Source organism: Vespula vulgaris, chromosome 8, assembly GCF_905475345.1.
Source record: "Vespula vulgaris chromosome 8, iyVesVulg1.1, whole genome shotgun sequence".
Taxonomy (NCBI): Eukaryota; Metazoa; Arthropoda; class Insecta; order Hymenoptera; family Vespidae; genus Vespula; species Vespula vulgaris.
Window position 1 is genome coordinate 8,541,424 of NC_066593.1, and position 20,094 is coordinate 8,561,517.

The following is a 20,094-nucleotide window of genomic DNA, read 5'->3' on the forward strand; positions in this document are numbered from 1 at the left end:
CTTAGATAGATGACGCATTCTGTAGTTAATGTTCTACTTGCGCACGTTGAACTTTCGTCATATATTTTTTGTATGTGTAGTATATCAAAAATCTGCAGAGCAGCTGTGTGAGAACTTGCAACATACTCGACTAGTTCCCTTCTCTGTATCTTAACACTAAGGAGAAAAATGAAAAGTTGAAATTATAATTCATTGAATTTTCAAAATTATTTCTAAGACTTTGATATTCGAAAGTTTTACGTATTCGAGACAGCATATATCCTACATTTATAGCTCAAGTTTCAATGCAACTTATGATTAATCAAAGAAGTATCTGTGTAAATAGTGACAAGCTGATAGTGAGTTGCGTTCGTGATAGTGATAAAAAGTTCACGTGAATGGAATATATTACTGTCATGTAGTACAATGACGTATAAACGTCAGGAATATACAAAGTATTTATTTTTTTTTAACTATTATCATGGGATCCAGATTAAGGTAATTTTACGATTTTTATTATTCACATTATATTCTATTATTAGTGTTTAGTATCACAGATAACAATTAATCATTTATAATAGTGTGTACATGAGTATATAATATATATTTTTTTATCTGTATGTCGAGGTCGTTAATATTTTCTGTAGTAAATGTTTCTATTAGAATCTAAGAAATGTTTATTATTCTTATTTATGTTGTGTGTGTGTGTGTATAATTAGACGAAGTACGAAGTTCAATTTTAGTTGAAAATAGATAAATAATATCATCATTTCAGATATTCAACAGACAGATGGTGGAAATAAATCTATTGATATCAATATTATTTAACTAATATCTTAGTCTTTTTTTTATTTCTTTCAGTAGTATATATATTTAAAACATAAATTAAGTTGATTGATTAATGTTCAGAAATATTTATTAAATAAGAGGTAATTTAGTTTTAACAAGATTTCTTTCATAAAAAATATTTTATGCTTAATAAAATATGTATTTAAGTTTAATTTTGGTTATAATGAAGATTAAAAAAAAAAAAAAGCTATATTTTGTTCAGTATTTATTTTTTGTATTTTTTATTCAGTATTTATTTATTTATTTATATTTTTCAGACATCTTTTTTATATCTTAATGTTAAATTATATATAACATTTATAATATGTTTTCAGGGAGGATGTTAAGCAGTTATTTGAATGTTTTTGTGAAATTGCTGCACCAGTTAGCAACAAACAAGCTTGGATTCTTCAAAAATATCCAAGTTCTTTTTCAGATGAAGAGATCTTGAAGTCAGTTCCTAAATTTGCATATCCTTGTGAGATAGAAAAGTAATGTATATACATATATATATATTTGTCTATATGTATCTTACATATTGATTATTGAAAACTATATTTTTTTAAATTATGATATAATAATATTGATTCTCGATGTTAACTATTATTATCATATTGTTCTTAGTTTACTGGTACAGCACTTCTCATTTGTGCTTACTAGTATAGATTCAAAATGGACCTTTGGTTTTTGTCGGCATGATCCAAAAACAGAGACCGCATTAGTGGTCTTGAGTGCATTACCATGGCATGAAACATTTTATAAGTTAGTATTTTATATTAAAAAAATATATATAAGTATTATATATGTATTATTTTGTAATATGTGGCCTTATTTATTATTTATATTTTTTAAAAAAATATATCTTTATATATTTAGATTATTAAATCATATTGCATCTTTAACAAATAATGGAAGTGGAGAAGATCTTTGGAAATTTCTTGAGAAGGTACACAGCTGTAGTGTTCCAATACCTGGAAATTCAATATCTATACCAATACCAAGTCTTAATTCTGTAAGTTATATAAATTTATAACTTGTAAATTAATCAATGATGATTTTGAATTTATATATTTCATAAAAAATGTTAAAAATTATAAAAAAAAAACAGAATTTCAAAATATTATACATTTATTTTCAGAATTTTGTTTGCCAAAGTCCTAAGCAATTTCAATTACCTAGTATTCCAGAAAATGTGAGTAATTATTTTATTAATGTAAATTAGGAAAAAATTAAAAATATATCTAGATAATAGATGTACAAGTATATAATGAAGAAGTCACATAATTTTATATATTTACAGAGAAATTTGACAGAGTATTACAGTGCTGTTGATGCTCATAATATGATGGTAGTATTCGCATCTATGCTATATGAACGACGTATTATTTTTACTTCCAAACGTTTGTCAAGGTTAAGTGCATGTGTACAAGCATGCAATGCTTTAATTTATCCAATGATTTGGCAGCATATATATATCCCAGTACTTCCATTATCTTTAATGGATTATTTATTAGCACCAATGCCATTTTTGATAGGTGTACCTGCTCCAACACTCCAGGTAACTGTTACTTTGTTGTCTTTATTTCATATTAATAAAGATTTTAATAAAAATCTTTGTTAATTTTTTTTTAGAGGGTTCACAAAAGTGATTTAGGCGAGGTAGTTATTTTAGATGCTGACAACAATACCATTGAGTCTCCTTTTCAAGATTTAGAATCTTTACCTCAAGATGTAGTGTGTATACATACTTATTTATGTATTTTGAATAATGAATATATTTACAGGGATTATAGTTCATTTTTTAAAATAAATAAAAAGTTTTTTTATTTTAGGTAACAAATTTAAAAAAAGCATTACGCAATAGACCTGCATTACTTGGAGATGGGGTGTCTAGGGCATTTTTACGAGCATTAGTACAACTGACTGCAGGATATAGAGAAGCATTAACTTTGCAACAAGGAGAACGTATCACATTTGATCAAAACGCATTTGTAGAAAGTAGACCATCTTCCATGCAACCTTTTCTACGAAAAATGTTAGAACTTCAAATCTTTCAACAAGTATGTGTAACTTGTAAGTTTTTTACTAACAAATCTGCAAATGCTGGATCATAACATTTTTTAAAATTCTTTGTATATTTTAATGTATTAACTGTATGACAAGATGCAAATTAATGAATAAAAAATACATTTTTTATAGTATGCATATTTTTTGAATTATTCTGTGTATTATAAAGATCTATTTAATTACTCTATGTATAATAAAAATATCGATATTGGTACATTCAAATGTTATGTATGTTTTAGTTTATAGAAGAGAGATTAAATATGCTCAATTCTGGACTTGGCTTCTCAGATGAATTTGAGATGGAAGCATGCAGTTATTCAGTCAAATCTAGCAATAAATTTATGCAACAATATAGAGAATGGACTTATGCTATGCGGAAAGAAAGTTCAGCATTTTTCCGTAGTGTGAAGGATAAAGTAAGTCATTTAAAACACATAATTTTATGACTTGTTTTTCGTTATTGCACTATGTATTAATTGATAAGTAAAAGTTCCAATAAAATTTACTTAATTAATCGTAGGCAAATCCAGCGGTAAAATATGCAGTTAAATCTGTAAGTTCAAAGAATTTTTACACAAAGATATATTTAATGATAGTAGTAGTAGTAGTAGAAAAAATAATAATTTTTTTTTTAAATTAGAGTGAAATATAGACAAAGTGAAATATATTTCTGTAAAAATTAATTACAGGTCAAAGATAGAGGAAAAGATATGAAGACAGCATACAAAGGATTGAAATGGAAAGGTATGTTATTTATTTATTTCTTATTTCATTTAAATATATATAGTATAAATGGTAGCTTAGAATCATATATATCTTTATTTATATCTTTGTTAAATAATTATTTACAAATGTTTTGATATAGGACGGTCAAATAGAAGTGAGAATAGTATGAGATTTCATCAACCAAGATCTGCACCTAGTTCGCCTACTTTAGACAGAAATCCTATTGGATTTACAGCACCACCTAAATCTCCCAATGGATTTACTGCTACGACTAGTTATCGAAAGGAATTACGTTTACGCAATAGCAATTTTACAGATCCGAGGTAAAAGATCTATTTTTTCAGTAATATGATATCGTTAATAGATAAATAAATTACGATAAAAATATGTAATATTTTGCAAAGATATTATATTATATACTTGTTATACTAGAAATGTGTGCTTTATTTATCCTAACAGAAAACAATACTCACCATTAAGTCCAAGTTCTCCTGATGAGTCAGAATCACCACCAGAACGTATAAATATAGATCTCATGCATGAACTTCGGGATGTAATATTTCCAAACACACCACCTGTGGATAGAACTGTAAGTAATTTATTATATATTATTTATTTCATCTAATGCAAATTTATTGAAAAGTTATAAAATATATCATTTATATTTTAATTAAGATTAAACTTTATTAAAGTAACAACAATTACTATCTCTCATATTGATTTTTAAAAATGTATAAGTGTGCGCGCGCGTGTGTTTGTGGTGTGTATTTATTATCATTTTAAGCATATTTAATGAAAAATGATACAGGTAATAGCATGATGTATGTGCATGACAGTATATGTCAATTATTCTACATTCATCTTTTTATTTTCTACTTTTTTTTATTATTACGAAAATCAATCAAAGTATAAATTAAAAGAAATTAGATTCCTTTTTCTCAATAAATATGTTAAATATAATTTATATTTTATTTGTTATTCAATTATTTTCTATTTAACTATTCATAAGTGAATTTTTGATTATATATACTTATAAAACTTTTTTGTGCTTCTGTGTGAATGTCAAATATTAATATATATTTGTTATTTATTTGTGTGCAAAATTATTTTGCTATTGTGATGTGCTAAATGTTATCATTATATGTAATCAATACATTCTTCATAAAAATAAAATTGGCACAATTCAACTTTTACAAAATGATAAAGATCATTATATTAGTACTCATAAAAATATGCATGTGTGACATAAATATATCTCAATTATTTCCTTACATAATTTTCAAAATTTGTATTACATGTTTTTTGCAAAAATGGTACTATTACTGAGAGCTACATGAAGACACATTTTTGAAACAATTTATAATTTCATGCATGCAATAGCATGAAATCTTGTAAATGTATATATGAAAGAAATGAATTATATTCTTTTTATTTTTAATTTCATTTAGTATATATTTATATTCATTAAAAATAAAAGTGTCTCATGCACCACCTTTCAGTTGAAGCCAGTACGCAGTTTAGACAGCTTGAGATCTGCATGGAGTGGGCATTCACGACATGGCCCCCTACCTCGTACTATTGTCAGAAACGCTCATGAAATATCCCCTCCAAAAACTACTTCATCTTGCATCCAACCAATACCCATCATGAATAGTACAATTGATCAATGTAATACTTCAATGGAAGCATTACAGATAAATCTAAACAAACCTTTTGGTAATGATTCATTGTCTGCTAAATCAAACAGAATTACTGCTGAAATAGATTCAGAAGCATGTTTCATACATACTTCATCCTCTGTACGTGGATTATCTGCACAGTCTAATTTTTTACGTGATTTGTATACATGTAATGAATGGATTACTCCTGCTATCAATGTTCCTCATTACTTACAAAATGATATTAAACAGCAAAGATCACAATCCAAAGTTCATTCACAAAACGTAACTAAACATGATTACAAAAATATTTTTACAAATGTTGATTCAGTATTGAAAAAACAAAATGACAATGTAAGTGATAATTGCATTTTAACTACTAATTCTTTACAAGAAACTGAGGATGATCCTTTTGATACAAGCAAAGTGTTTATTCCCTCCTATTTACAAAAACCATTGTTTCATTCCACAAATCCATCTTTGTCTACTAATTCTGACATATCAATCCATCCTGTAAGTACTACTACATCCTGTTCTGCACAAGTTAAGGTAAACATCATAGTTCATTGTTGCTATTATTTATATTTATATTTTTCTTCATTTAGTTTAAAAGTAGTACTTACGTTTTATATTATAATTATATAATACACGCAAAATTTTTATAAATTTACAATTTTAATTATTAGTATTTTTAAAAATTGATATGCAAAAACTAAATTGTATATAGATACATTGCATTAATACCTTGTATGGTTGATGTAAAAGGGTATATAATTGAAAATATAATTTATATTTCTGTCATTTATGTTAATTTTTGTTGTTTTTTTGTTACAGAGTTCGCCAGAAGTGCCAGATTTAATCAGATTAGATTCTACAAATAGTAATGATGATTTTGATCCATTACTTTCTAAATCTTCAGTATTTCCTAATACAAAGCAAATGACACAGTCCCTACATATACCAGAAATGGGTGAAGGTCTTAGTAATCCTTTATATCCTTATTTTCAACCTTTACACAGTGCAAAAGATGTACAACATTCGCATAAACCTTCTGATAGTGTTGGTGATTTGGATCTATTACAAGCATATGGTTTAGATTTTGATAAATTTAGTGTAACTAATGGTGCATCGCCAACAAAAAGTTCAGTAGCACCTACACAGAATGCACCTGGAAACAGTATTAAAAATATGGATAATGCTTTTAGCTTATCGCTCGGCACATCTACAGTTAAGTCACAAAATAATTGGACAAAATTTGAATAGATAAAAAAGATTAGAAATCGCATATCATAATTGTATATATCGGTTTTTGTTATTTATCATTATATATCTGCAATATAACTTGTATATTTTCTTTGGAAGATAATTTAATGCAGCAAATGTTCATAATAATATTATATTGGGACGTGAAGTATTGTTACTTTCATTCATAGAAAGTGTATCGTTCCTATCCTGATGCACAATTATGAATTTAATATATCTGTTTATATTTAAAATTTCTTGTAATCTAATTATATACAAAACATGCTTATTTGTACATAACTATTAAATTTTATTATTATTATTATTATTATTATTATTATTATTAATATTATTATTATTATTATTATTCTTTTTCTGTTATCTACAATTAAATCATTTTTATTATATACATATTTCATTCTTATAAGTAACCCTCATGAGTTTTAATCTAAAAGTATTATAGATAAAATCAGCTCAGGGAAAAAAGCATTGTAAGGCAGATTCTCATACATCAATTAAAAGTTTGGATTTTATACCATATTTAAAAAATCAATGAAATTATCCATTTTACATTTTAAGATTTATTCTAAACAAGTGATTTATAGTAATGTAATAATTTAATCATATAAAATATATAATATACATAAACAATGATCTTATATATACATAGAACAGGTAATTTGCCACATATATGTATCTATCGTTTGATGAGAAAAATTTGTTATTCTATAGCTAAATATTATAATGATTTAATTACTCAATTGTAGTGTAAATGTTATGTAGCTCCTTAAGGGCATTATTTAAATTGGAAATGTATTATTTAATAAGTACATTATAAGCTAATTAGTTACAGGTATTGTTAGAGGTGTATCAAATAGAACAAATTAAACTTAGTCGATTTTATTACTTAGATTCCTTGTTAAATTTTTATTATAACAATTTTAACAATCGTTATACATTATTATTGCTAATGCTTTATGAATAAAAGAATATAAAAGAAGAAAAGAAAAGATAAATAGAAATTGATTTTAATAATTTATTTAACTAGTTGAGATATTTGATGTAACACATCAAATAAGAGATTCTTCTTGTTCAGCATCAATGTTTTATTATTTGTTCTATGAAATTTACACGATAAGGAATTTAATATATATGTTAAATATATCGTTTATTCATTTATTTTGAAAAGATACCTTCAGCTCATTTTTATACACGCGTTTTCTGTAAAGCAATAAATATGCTATAAATATAACATTAAGTGTCTTATTTAATTTAATACTCTTTCGAAACGCAAATTGTGTTGTGTTTAAGAGAACATTTTATTTTTATCTTTTATATATATTTATGGACTATATGAAAATATATAATTCTTCAGTACCCGCTAAAGATCACGTGTATAAAAGCGAGCTCTTAATATTGTTTACAAATGTACAAACATAAAACTTGTTTGTATCAATAGTAACTCATTTATATCATTTTTCATTTATTTGGGATGTATTTCATTATGAAATTAAATGCTTAAATAAATAAATAATACACAGGTAAATTCTAAAGGCTATAATATCGTATACAAATATTAGATAGTTAGTACAGCTGTTATTGCATCAACTATTCTTTGTAATTCTCCTTCACTATTAGTCATTTTTTCTTCATTACTCTTTTGTACATCAAGAGGTACTTTAATATGATAGTCAGTAACAGACATAGCTTGTTTAATATTTTGTACAATTTCTGTTAATTGTACTTCTTTCTTTTTAAGTTTTTCTAACTCTTTTTTTGGATCAATTAAACCCTAGAAAGAGAAAGTATTGTGTATTTTGTATACAGTCATAAAGATATAAATAATATTATTTTGTAAGTACCTTTAGCAATAGGTGTATTTGAAGTTTGTCCGTTATTGTAACAATAGCACATCCCAAAGGAGGTTTCTCTAAGCTAATTGTGGAATAAGCCAAAGTTTCTATTAAGCTTTGATATTTTACAATCCTATTTATTAATGCATGATCATCACATTTGATATATCCTTCAGTTTTTAGTTTATTTGGTAGATTATAAGTTGCCCTTGCTGATCTAATATTTTTTATTACTTTTTGCGCAAAATCAATGTCTTTTTCTATTTCACAATTTCTCCATGGACACTAATGAATAAATGTTAGTAAATATTAGATATTATTAAATATTGACAAAAGGTTCACATAATATGAAGTATAATATATTTTTACTATAATTACCTCTATAACATCAGGATAAGGACTAATGCATATGCTTGGATAAGTTTGTCTTTTACAAGGCAAACGTTGATAAAGTTCTTCAGTTATAAATGGCATAAAAGGATGTAATAGTCTTAATCCAACATCAAAAGCTTTGAATAACACTTTTCTTGCTTGCAATTTAGTTTCATTATTATTACTACTACTTTGAAATATTGGTTTGAGGTATTCCTATAAATATTTATTATTTTATAATTATATAAAAATGAAATATTTCTCTCGAATAATTCACAATTATAAAATATATTTACCAAGTAAACATCACATAAATCGTACAACCACATATTATAACATGCAGTTGTTGCTGTTGTAAAATCATATTGTGTCATAGCTTCATTACAGGTCTCAACTGTATAACTTACTCTTGAGAGCATCCATAAATCTACATTTGTTTCTTTACCTGTTAACTATGAACGTTTTCAAAAAAATAATTTAATTGTACAAAATTATATAAAAAAATATATAATTAATCATACCATTTTATGACAGTAAAAAATTTATAAAGTTTAAATACTTACTTGAGAATTATTGTTATTTTTGTGATCTTTACATGCACATTGTGGTAGCATTGTATTTTGTTCTATGCGAAAAATAGCTTTTTCATGTTCATTGAAGGTTTCCATGTGATTATACCAACGATATAAATGAGGATAATTTGAAAATTGAACATCCAGAGAATTCAAAATATTATAAATTTTAACATCAGCTTGAGATGGTGTATATCCATCAAGATAAGGGTAATTTTCTAAATAATTATTTAATGCATCTTGTATGCATGTTTCATTTAAAGTTGATTGGTACCATTTGTAATCACCAATCATACCAATTCCATTCTGAGTGAATTATATATTGTATATGTATATATATATATATATATATATATATATATATATATATATATATATATATATAATGTATATGTAATAAATTCATTCTTAAAACAATTTACCTATCAAATCTTACCGATTGAGATTCGTCATAATTTATTTCAGAACTTAAGTACATCAATGCAAATTTAGTAGCATTCCAAATTTTATTGCAGAAGAATCTATAACCTTGGACGCGAAGAATATCTAGATTGATATCACGACCTTGTGTAGTATAAGCACAAAGAGCAAATCGTAAAGCATCGGTTCCACATTCAGGTATGCCTTGTGGATAATCCCGTTTTTGTCCTTCAATGGCTCGTTTAAGTTCATTTGAATCTATATTTGAATCTAAGAGTTGTTTATGAAGATTCTGAAAATAAAATATTTTTTCAATAAATTTATTATTAAATATTATTTTATTTTTATATTATACTCTAAATACCTCTAAAGATATTCCCTTGATAACATCCATTGGATCAATTACATTACCTAGAGATTTGCTCATTTTTCTTCCATGAGCATCTCTTACCATAGCATGTAAATATACCTCTCTGTTGAAACAGGATTATTTATAAATATTTATGAATAATATATAAATATATGTAATACGTACTTGAAAGGTAGTCTTCCTAACAATTTTTGCCCTAGAAATACCATTCTTGCAACCCAAAAGAATAATATATCATGTCCAGTTTCTAGTAATGTACCTGGATAAAAAGCTTTCAGATCTTCTGTCTGTTTAAAATTATAAGATTTGAATATATACCTAAGTTTCTTTTTTTCCAATATTTTTTCCAATAAATATATGTGATACATTGTAATTTACTTACATTATCAGGCCATCCAAATATAGAAAATGGAAACAGGCCAGAAGAGAACCAAGTATCTAGAACATCAGGATCTTGTTCAAGAATAATGTCATTAATATCTAGACCATATTTTTTAGCTGCTTTTTCTTTAGCCTCGTTTTCAGAGTGAGCACTAACCCAATATGTATCATCTGTCTAATAAAATGCATTACGCATTAAAATATATTACGAAATGTATTGTGTTTAAACTCTTGCAAGATATTACCTTTTCTTCATTTATAGTGTTATTTATATTTTTAATAAGATAAGCAGGAATACGATGGCCCCACCACAATTGTCGCGAAATACACCAATCTTTGATACCATCCATCCAGCGATACCATGTTTTTTTATATTGTTCTGGAATAATCTTTAAATCACCATCTTTTACTGCTTTCATAGCTGTCTTGGCCATTTCATCACATTTAATATACCTATAGAAAAATCAATTTCAGTATCAGATATTATCTTAATGTAGAATATTTATTATATATTCAATTTACCACTGTGGTTTTATGAGAGGCTCAACTACATCTTTGGATCGACTACATATTGGCACTATCATTGGATTATCTTTAATTTCAATGAACAAATTTTTTTCCTTTAAATTTTGTATAATTGCCTTCCTAGCTTCAAATCTTTTCATTCCCTACAGTTCCATAATATATTTATTTTGAAAGAATTTCTTGTGTGTAATAATTAATATGTATAAAAATATACGTGTGAAATACCGTGAATTTTCCACAATCGCCGATAATATTTCCATTGTCATCAAAGATAGTAATAAATGGAAGATTGTGCTTTTTCCCAACTTCATAGTCATTTGGATCATGAGCTGGTGTAATTTTTACAGCTCCTAAATTTAATTAATTTTAGTAAAAATATTTGTGGTATACTGAAAATATTTTCACAAAAATTAACTGATATTTACCAGTCCCAAACTCCATTTCAACAAATTCATCTGCAATAATAGGTATTCTTCTTTCACAGAAAGGATGCTGTACATATTTTCCAATATATTGAATATATCGTGTATCTTTTGGGTGTACCGCAATTGCACTATCTCCTAACATTGTTTCAATACGAGTTGTTGCTATAATTATTTTATCTGTAGAGTTTTCAATTTCATATGCAAAGAATACTAATATACCAAATTCAATTTTTTCTTTATAACCAGGAATAGATAACAAAGTGCGACCAGTCAATTCCATTTTATCAACCTACAAAACATTGTTTATATATTTCAAATATATAAGTATAATTTCTACAAAAATCTCACTTCAATATCTGATATTGCACTTTTCAAACTACACGACCAGTTAACAAGACGACTATTTCTATAAATTGTGCCATCATCATGAAGTCTTATAAATGCTTCAGTCACAGCACGACATAATTTTGGATCCATAGTAAAAGAAGCACGATCCCAATCAAAGGAACCACCTAATTTTCGTAATTGTGTATAAATTCTATCCCCTTTTCTAAAATATAAGTTTTTAATATAATAAATAGTTAGACAATGGTTTGAACGAACGTTAGTTATAAATTATAATTAATATATATGAGAGTCATTAAACTTACTCATATTTCCATTGCCATACTTTTTCAATAAATTTGTCTCTGCCTATATCATGCCTAGTTTTTTGCTCTTCTCTCCAAAGTTTCTTTTCTACAACTACTTGAGTTGCAATACCGGCATGATCACAACCTGGATTCCAAAGAGTAGTACATCCTTTCATACGGTTCCTAAGTACATTAAATTTAAATAAAATATCTTTTTTATTTATTATAATAAGAAAAATTTACCATCTTGTAATAGCATCTTCAATAGCATTAGTTAAGGCATGACCAAGATGAAGAAAACCAGTTACATTTGGCGGTGGTATTACCATTACAAACTTTCCTTTAGGATTCGTTTCCAATACACTTTTCCTCTATAATAATTAATAATTAAAGTACCAAGAACATAATATATAAATTAATAAATTAATAAAATAATATTTAATATTTATACCCCATATTCAGGTTTAAAAAATCCTTGTTTTTCCCACCAGGCATACCAAGCAGCCTCTACATATTGTGGACTATACGTATCAGGCATTGCACCAGTAACATCTTTCTTTTCTCCTACTGGTGTGTTTACAGTATATAAGGTAGTATCCTTACTATCCTTTTTCTTATCAATTTTCTAAATATCATTAATAAATGATTAATAAAAACTTCTATTTATATAATCAATTTAAAGAATTATAATAATGATAAAATTTTACAATCTCATTGAGTTATCTTGGCGCATTTATATTTATAATATTTATATTATTTCATTTGATTTAAGTCAATATTAACCAATATGAGCATTAAAATGAATATATAGAATATATTTATTAGAACAGAGCTATTTAAGATACCATATAAATTATAAATACCATATGGAAACAAAAACTATAGCTTAAAATTGATAAAATAATCGATATATAATGAACATTCTCACCTCTGTTGTTTCTTTCACTTTAACCGGCTTGCCAGTTTCTTTTTTTTCTTGTTTCTGTTTAAACTTTTCCAGTTTTGCCATTTTCTTAGCTTCCTTTTGCAATTGCCTAGCAGTTTTTTCAGGCACATTTTCATCGTTATTTGATTCTATCTGTGTATCAACCATTTTTGTGTCAATAATTATCCTAATTTCAATTTCTGCAGGCTAACTAAGCTAACTAAGCTGATAATACTGTTTCACAAATAACAAAGTTAACCATGTGCTTTCACATGCAACTTATCTACAATTTTCCATCAAAAGCATCAGATGAATATTCGATCTATGTATAAGGCTGTTCATCACCTTTCACTCGAAGCGTGTGTGACTTCAGCGACAAGTATGGACAAAATATAAACTACAAAGCGGGGTCCTAAATTAAACCTTCGTCTTTAAAATGAGACCTTGTTTATTAAAATCTATCAAAAATTACGCCTGTTCTTATAGCTTCCGTAAACCATTATAAAACCAGGGGCGATGAACAGCCATAATGAGGATATATCCGTAGAATACCGCTTCACAAGTAGATTTTCCATCTACTTTGAAAATATTTTTGTATCAACACATAAGATGGCATATTAAAAAATAAATACCTCTTATATATTGTTTATTTAAATTGTTTCTAATTTATTGAAAATTAAATTTATGAAACTTCTCAATCAAGATACTCTCATGAATGGAATATTTGATTGTTCGTAGAAATAAATATATAGTCTTTTCTACACATGTTGAGCAGTTGATAATTATATGTTTACATGGTTTATGCCAAACGCATGTAGTCATGTATAGTCGGTTTATAGCGCGAACAATACTAACCTAACGATTTATTTTAGTATATAAGATAAATAAGCATATTTTACTATAAATTTAATATTTGAATGTCAACTATCGTATAAATATAAAAATGGATCGAACGGGTCTTGGAAATTCTTTGGGAAGAAATGTCAATTCTCCAAGAAAAAGAATGTCAATAGTGCAGTCCTTGAAGAAAAATAGTTCGTAAGTATGATTTTATGTATTTGTCAATTAAAATGGTATCATTTTATATGTTTTATAAAATATACTTTTTCAGAGGATTAAGTATGTCAGGGAGATCTAATCAGTCTGTACAAGTCATTTGTAGAACTCCGGGTCATGTTGTTGAAAGTTTTGGATCGTCTTTACCTGTTCTTGTCACAGAAGCTTTAACATTTGTTGATAAAAGTACAGCTGTTAGTGTTTGTGTATCCGCAGATGGATGGGCTTGGCTAATATGTGGACGTAGAATTTTAGTATGGCAATGTAAAACTACAATACATGATCCTAAACAAAGAAGAATATTTAAAAGTCAGTGTCGTGAATTACAATTACCTCAAAGCGATCTTGCTCACAAAGCTGAATGTATAGCTGTATGGCTACCTCCAGGACAACAGGTTCTTAAAATTATATATTGATACAAATATTTATAATAGTTATATAATATTATAATTCAATTATATAATCAATTATAATAAAGCTATTTTTTTTTATAAAATGATAAATAGAGATAATTATATATTATATTAGGTTCCAAGTTGTATGGCAGTTTCACCAGAAGGTATTGTACGATTTTGGGCTAGTATAGCTCATGAAGGATCATCTGTAGAAACAAGTGCTGAACTTGCTGGACAAGAAGTTAATTGTCTAACATATATCCTTGGTCATGGTTGTATTTTAGCTACAACCACGTGTACAGTAGCACTTTTACAACCACAATTTGTTGGTGGAAAAAATAGTATTGTTTGCCGTGTCCTTAGAACAAGTCAAGGATGGTTGGGTGGCATTGGACGTAGAATGACATCTCTTATTTTTGGAGCTATACCACAATCGCCAGTTGCAGAAACTGTATTTTATGAATTTTTATTACAGATATAGATAAGATTATAAATTGATATTGCAATATAAACATACATAAATGATTTTTTTAGAAATTAGTGAAAGTCATATGTTCAGGACTTGGAGAGAAAGGATCAAGGGTTTTGATTCTTGCTGGATTATCATTACAATATTGGTCATTTCCACATAATGAACAAGAAAAAATGGAATTTGATGAAGATATTAGTCATATGGTTTCACAAGCATTTCAAAGAAAAGTTTGGGTTAGAATTAAAAAATTTTTCATAAACAATTATTAATTATAATCATTATTTATACATATATTAATACTTCTTCATTTATAGGAATCAAGTGCATGTAATCCACAAAGTATGGATACTTGGTTGATTGATATGCAATTTTGTGAAGAAGGAATAGTACTTCTAATGGCAGCCCACTGTGCTGATATTTCTATGCAAATTTATTTTGCTCTTGGTAATAAATTTATATTGTCCAATTTTATCCCAATCATTTTTTATAATTTTATAATTCACTTTTAATTTTTTATATTGTATTTAATCATATGTTCTTGTAGGATTAATATCTTTATCTGGCACATCTATGGCAAATAGTTTCAAATGGTTTATTCCTGTGAAATTTGATTATATTCTCTTTTATCATGTTGATATAGAAACGATTTTACTTTCTCATCGTTTCATACTGTGCGGCTGGGAAGCGATTATATATGATCAATTTAATGTTATTGTAGTTAATTGTAAGTGTTTTTTACAATACCGTTACGAATGAAACTTATAAATCATATATAGAATAGTTTAAAGAATTAAGTACATTTATTTCTTTAGGTGCTTCTGAACATGAACAAGAGAAAATAGAATTAATTAGAGGTAAAGAAGACAGTATCTTAGGAGGAGCTTTATGTTCTGGAACACCAGTACTATTTACAAAAAATGTTGGGCTTGTTTCTATTATACCAACAGATTTTTCGTCACAAGACTTTAATACGTTCGTTTTTTATTTAATAATATTAATAATTTAATAATTATTTTTATTAATTAATCGTCACTTATTATTTATAGAAATTACACAGATATTAATGCTACTATAGATTATAATTATAAAAATGATCAAACAGCACATAACTTTTCTCTACTTACAAGTAATGATGAATTGCAAGATATGTTTTATAGTTCTGATGGTGCCACACAATTAAGAGCTGCGTTTTTACTTAGTTTACGTCAAAATAAGGTTCAAAGAACGATATTATAAAAAAATGAAATCTATTATTAATAATAATGATATATTATTAATGTAGAATACTTAATTTTATAGTTACAATGTGAAGAAATTTTAACACAATTATTTCCTCTGCAAGAAGAACCTGTAATGGACATTGATGCAATTCTTGATACACTGGCTTTGAAAGTTGCAAAAGATTTAATTGATGATTATCCAGCAAATGATCCACGTTGGACAAACCATAGAGATTTATGTAATTATAATTATTTTTTATCTATTTAATTATTTTTATATAAAATTATTAAACTTTATGAATATTTATTTTTGTTTAGCTATGACAATCAATGCTGTTACTGCTATTCAAATACCGCATCAATTAGAAGGAAAACAAAAAGCATTAGATTTATTTGTATCATTCTTAAAAGAACATAATTTATGGGATAGAGTAAGTACTAAATTATAACTTGATTATCTAAAAAATATGTTAATTATTCTCTTCATAACGTTTATGCCATTATAAAGTTCTGTGCAGTAACATATAGAGGAATAATCATGTCTACATCGCATGTTCTTAGTGAATATGCAGAAAAAATAGTTGCTGCTATGACTATATATAATCTTCAAAATAGGTATGTTTCTCTAAAAAATTTTTATCAAAAATAAAATTATATTTGACATATGTTAATATTTATCACTTTTTAAGGAATCCAGAGCTTATTGATTCTATTATTGAACAAACGTTGAATCCTGAAACATATGTTTCTGAAGAATTAACTTCACGTGATATATTTTATCGCGAAGTAAGTGCCGTACATTTATTCCTGCCTACTTTAGTAAGCAATGCAACTGAAGTTACACTATCAGAAAGACCAACGCATCAAGTTGCACAATATATAATGCAAGTAAATTCTATATTATTGGTAAGTACGTATGTAAGATCTTCACGTTATTTTATACAAATTTTTTCATAGTTTTATATTTTTATAATAAGGGTGTTTTACACGAAGTAGTAAAATATCGACAGTATAATGCTGAACGTTTTGTGCCAACAAGATGTTCAAATGGTATAACGGAATATCTTCCTTGGACTGCAGCTTCTGGTAAACATGGTCTTAGAAATTGTCTTACTACAATGGTTTGTGCATTTTATTTTATATTTCAATATTGATTAAATTTTTTTAAGTAGTTTTAATGAATTTTTAATTTTTCATCACATTCAATTCAATCATATTATGTGCAGCATAATATGACTTTAAAACATGGTGTTACTGGAACGAATGATACAACAATTAGAAATGAATTATACGAACAACTAGTCAGTCTTATAGATCTTATATTAGATGGAAGAAAATGTCATTTAGAAAGTATTCGTGGTACTGAAAAATTTGAAATACTTTTAAAACAATATGAGACAGATAGAATGAATTTGATTCAACCTCTTAGTGAGTATTGTATAAATATTTATTTTTATTGATACAACAAGTATAATTAATTATTAATATTTTCTTACAGTAAAAGAAGAACAATATGAAAATGCTGCCATGCTTGCTGAAAAATATTGTGATTTTGTATCTCTTGTACAAATTTGCGAATTAACAAATAATAAAAATAGACTTGATAGTTACATAGATAAATTTGCGTCACAAGATTTTGCAGGTTTTTTATTTTCATGGTAAATATATATTTGAATATACATATTTTGTTATAATAATCTTACACACAATATTTAAGATATGTAATTATTAAACATATAAAGGTACGTGAAAGATGGGCGACAAGGGCAATTAGTAGAGAGATGTAGACGTGGTGGTTCCATCGAATTGACAGAAAAATTATCTGAACATCCCACTTTATCATGGGTGCAAGCAGTGTTAACGGATGAATTAAGATTTGCAGCTAATACACTTCATTCGTTAGCAGTTCAAGAAACTGAATTAGTAACACGTAAAAAAGTATGTGTTTGTTATTTTTATAGAAATGATATTCAAGAAAATAATTTCATATAATTTTGTGAATAGTCTATGTTGTCATTGGCAAAATTGGCACTTCTTGCATCTGATGAACCTGAATATGAAATAAAAGATTGTATAAAAAGTATTGACAATGAATTAGCTTTGATTGCTCATCAAGAAGATTTACCAACTGGAGTACTCACCACATATGGATATGATATTGAAAAATTGAAAGTATTTACACCAGTAGAATTAATTACGGTATTAATATTAATCGTTTACAATGATAGTTTTTACGTGATAAATATCATGATATTAAGTACACTAATTTTGTTTATCTAGCTTTATACATCTGAAGATAATGTCATAGCAAGCGAATATGATTTTAAAAAAGCTTTAGATTTATTAGATTATGTCAAACAAGAAGAGGAAAAGTCCTCATTAAAATTGCGAATTTGGGCACGTGCAGCCCGAAGGGATTCATGGGAATCAGTTGAAAAAAATCCTAAGCAACAAGCACAAGGAACTATATTTTTTAAATTAATGGAGCTTGCATATATGATGGGTATGTAATGCGTAAAATTATGGATGATTTTAATTTCATTTATTTACAGTTTCATTTTTTATGCAGGTGGTAAAGTTAAAGAATTTCTACCATCAGTTGATGCACTTTTAATGGAACCTGAATTAGGAACTCTTGCAGCATCCAGTAATTTTCAATTTCTTGTCAAATTATTATATGAATATGCTTATGATAATTATTAACGTTAAAATATTTTTACGTGATATCATTACCAGTACTAAGTTTGTATTTTTGTATACAATAAATAAAAACTATATATAAACTATCAATAAGTTTCTTTATAATAGTACATTTGTTTAAACATTCCACAGCCCATAAGCGATAAACATAAAATAATCTTAATTTACAATTCCAATACTTAAAAATTTTTATGTCGTGGTCGGCTATGTGTGATATTAATAAAAACAAACTTTTCACTGACTTTGATCATTATTGAGACAGTTCTTTTTTTTTTATTTCGATGAAAAATCGAAGCACTTTTTTTCCAAATGTGACAATTTTTAAATCAATACTTTCGGTAATGTTAGGTTTATTTAAACAATATACAAATACGCGGAGTTAACTAAACTTACAGTTAAACAATAATAAATTTGGTTAAATATTACACGGTACGGAAGACGTATTAAACTAAATAATTTTAATTTATTTTCTGTTAGATTTAAATTTTGAATTGGCGGTTATCCAAATCATGTGTCACCAAAATCGAACATTTGATCGGCTTTGAATGTTACTGGATTAGTTTTCTTTTGCATTCCGATGAGTGAACGTCAAAGGTCTTTCCTACAAGTACTAACGAAGAGTTCAAGCAATAGTTCCAGTTTTTTATTTAGTTAAAATTTATAGTAAAAATACTAGTTAAATATATAGTTAAAATTTTATTATATTTAGTTAAAATTTTAAGTAAAAATTCTAAAGAATTGTGAAGTTATAATGATAATGGCAACAATGAAGCTGGTTTGCTAAAGTATACTTTCAAATCGAACAACTATTCCATCATCTAAGTTCTTTTCTCCATTTTATTTTTTACAACTATGCTATGTATGCAACAATTATATGTGCCTACGTACATTTAAAGTTTGCAAAAAAAAAAAACAAACAATTGTCGCGTATAAAGAATAGAAAACATCTGTCGCGTATAAAGAATACAAAGCAGAGTATAAATATTCGTATAAATAATCACAAAAAATGTTTAGGAAATAGAAAAATGATAGTATTGATCAACATTTTACCATCATATTTTTTTATATAATGGAATTACACTTATACTAAAGGATCTATCATAATTAAAAATAGGATAAGCTTTGGACTATGGTAACTTTATAGTTGCACTTATTATTACGATTTACATATAAGTACTAAAAATAGTTATCTTTACCTACATCTAGTCACAATAAAGCACAGAAAAGTAATCGTAAAAATTATATTAATGGTATTAGCGAGTTTTTAATTTTAGAT

At 26.6% G+C, this 20,094-nt stretch overlaps 3 protein-coding genes across 8 annotated transcripts; 2 read left to right on the forward strand and 1 right to left on the reverse strand.

Annotated features, from left to right (window-relative positions):
* Positions 1–60: 60 nt before the first annotated feature.
* Positions 61–6,825, forward strand: LOC127065685 (DENN domain-containing protein 1A). 5 transcript variants are annotated; one of them, XM_050998409.1, is made up of 15 exons: positions 61–477; positions 1,143–1,298; positions 1,432–1,569; positions 1,684–1,819; positions 1,946–1,999; positions 2,108–2,365; positions 2,440–2,538; positions 2,640–2,867; positions 3,114–3,290; positions 3,395–3,427; positions 3,564–3,618; positions 3,740–3,923; positions 4,060–4,189; positions 5,100–5,612; positions 6,093–6,825. In XM_050998409.1, exons 1-15 carry the CDS (start codon positions 461–463, stop codon positions 6,519–6,521), a joined length of 2,607 nt encoding a protein of 868 aa, XP_050854366.1. In that variant the 5' UTR covers positions 61–460; the 3' UTR covers positions 6,522–6,825. The 5 variants fall into 5 exon arrangements, with proteins under 5 accessions (XP_050854366.1, XP_050854367.1, XP_050854368.1 ...); XM_050998408.1 differs by having other exon boundaries at positions 62–477; positions 2,440–2,541; XM_050998410.1 differs by lacking the exon at positions 3,395–3,427 and having other exon boundaries at positions 2,440–2,541.
* A 1,217-nt stretch (positions 6,826–8,042) lies between these two features.
* On the reverse strand, positions 8,043–13,513 carry LOC127065683 (valine--tRNA ligase). Of its 2 annotated transcripts, XM_050998406.1 has the most exons (19): positions 13,321–13,513; positions 12,979–13,128; positions 12,502–12,675; positions 12,294–12,421; positions 12,069–12,233; positions 11,767–11,968; positions 11,419–11,707; positions 11,219–11,343; positions 10,991–11,136; positions 10,714–10,921; positions 10,470–10,643; positions 10,253–10,374; positions 10,082–10,190; positions 9,734–10,009; positions 9,289–9,603; positions 9,022–9,177; positions 8,732–8,941; positions 8,363–8,638; positions 8,043–8,292 (listed from the first exon to the last, which is right to left on the reverse strand). In XM_050998406.1, the coding sequence occupies exons 2-19, from the start codon at positions 13,057–13,059 to the stop codon at positions 8,077–8,079; spliced, it is 3,372 nt and encodes a 1,123-aa protein (XP_050854363.1). In that variant the 5' UTR covers positions 13,060–13,128; positions 13,321–13,513; the 3' UTR covers positions 8,043–8,076. The 2 variants fall into 2 exon arrangements, with proteins under 2 accessions (XP_050854363.1, XP_050854362.1); XM_050998405.1 differs by having other exon boundaries at positions 12,979–13,513.
* A 248-nt stretch (positions 13,514–13,761) lies between these two features.
* LOC127065684 (nuclear pore complex protein Nup133) lies at positions 13,762–18,911 on the forward strand. The gene is made up of 19 exons (XM_050998407.1): positions 13,762–14,013; positions 14,087–14,426; positions 14,560–14,877; positions 14,961–15,131; positions 15,213–15,342; positions 15,443–15,622; positions 15,711–15,870; positions 15,945–16,113; positions 16,198–16,357; positions 16,437–16,549; positions 16,627–16,733; positions 16,808–17,024; positions 17,096–17,239; positions 17,345–17,546; positions 17,617–17,776; positions 17,861–18,056; positions 18,123–18,317; positions 18,399–18,621; positions 18,688–18,911. The coding sequence occupies exons 1-19, from the start codon at positions 13,919–13,921 to the stop codon at positions 18,819–18,821; spliced, it is 3,414 nt and encodes a 1,137-aa protein (XP_050854364.1). The 5' UTR covers positions 13,762–13,918; the 3' UTR covers positions 18,822–18,911.
* The last annotated feature ends 1,183 nt before the right edge of the window (positions 18,912–20,094 follow it).

Excerpts from the sequence above, each read along its gene's own strand:
- LOC127065685 (XM_050998408.1), top strand. Across the intron at positions 2,000-2,107 it reads TACCTAGTATTCCAGAAAAT|AGAAATTTGACAGAGTATTA; the intron begins GTGAGTAATTAT and ends ATATATTTACAG. Across the intron at positions 5,613-6,092 it reads TGAAAAAACAAAATGACAAT|AGTTCGCCAGAAGTGCCAGA; the intron begins GTAAGTGATAAT and ends TTTTTGTTACAG.
- LOC127065683 (XM_050998405.1), bottom strand. The coding sequence starts at position 13,143 with ATGGTTGATACACAGATAGAATCAAATAACGATGAAAATGTGCCTGAA. Across the intron at positions 11,708-11,766 it reads GTGCAATATCAGATATTGAA|GTTGATAAAATGGAATTGAC; the intron begins GTGAGATTTTTG and ends AATGTTTTGTAG. Across the intron at positions 8,942-9,021 it reads ATTTATGTGATGTTTACTTG|GAATACCTCAAACCAATATT; the intron begins GTAAATATATTT and ends AAATATTTATAG.
- LOC127065684 (XM_050998407.1), top strand. The coding sequence starts at position 13,919 with ATGGATCGAACGGGTCTTGGAAATTCTTTGGGAAGAAATGTCAATTCT. Across the intron at positions 16,358-16,436 it reads GACAAACCATAGAGATTTAT|CTATGACAATCAATGCTGTT; the intron begins GTAATTATAATT and ends ATTTTTGTTTAG. Across the intron at positions 16,734-16,807 it reads ATATATAATCTTCAAAATAG|GAATCCAGAGCTTATTGATT; the intron begins GTATGTTTCTCT and ends TCACTTTTTAAG.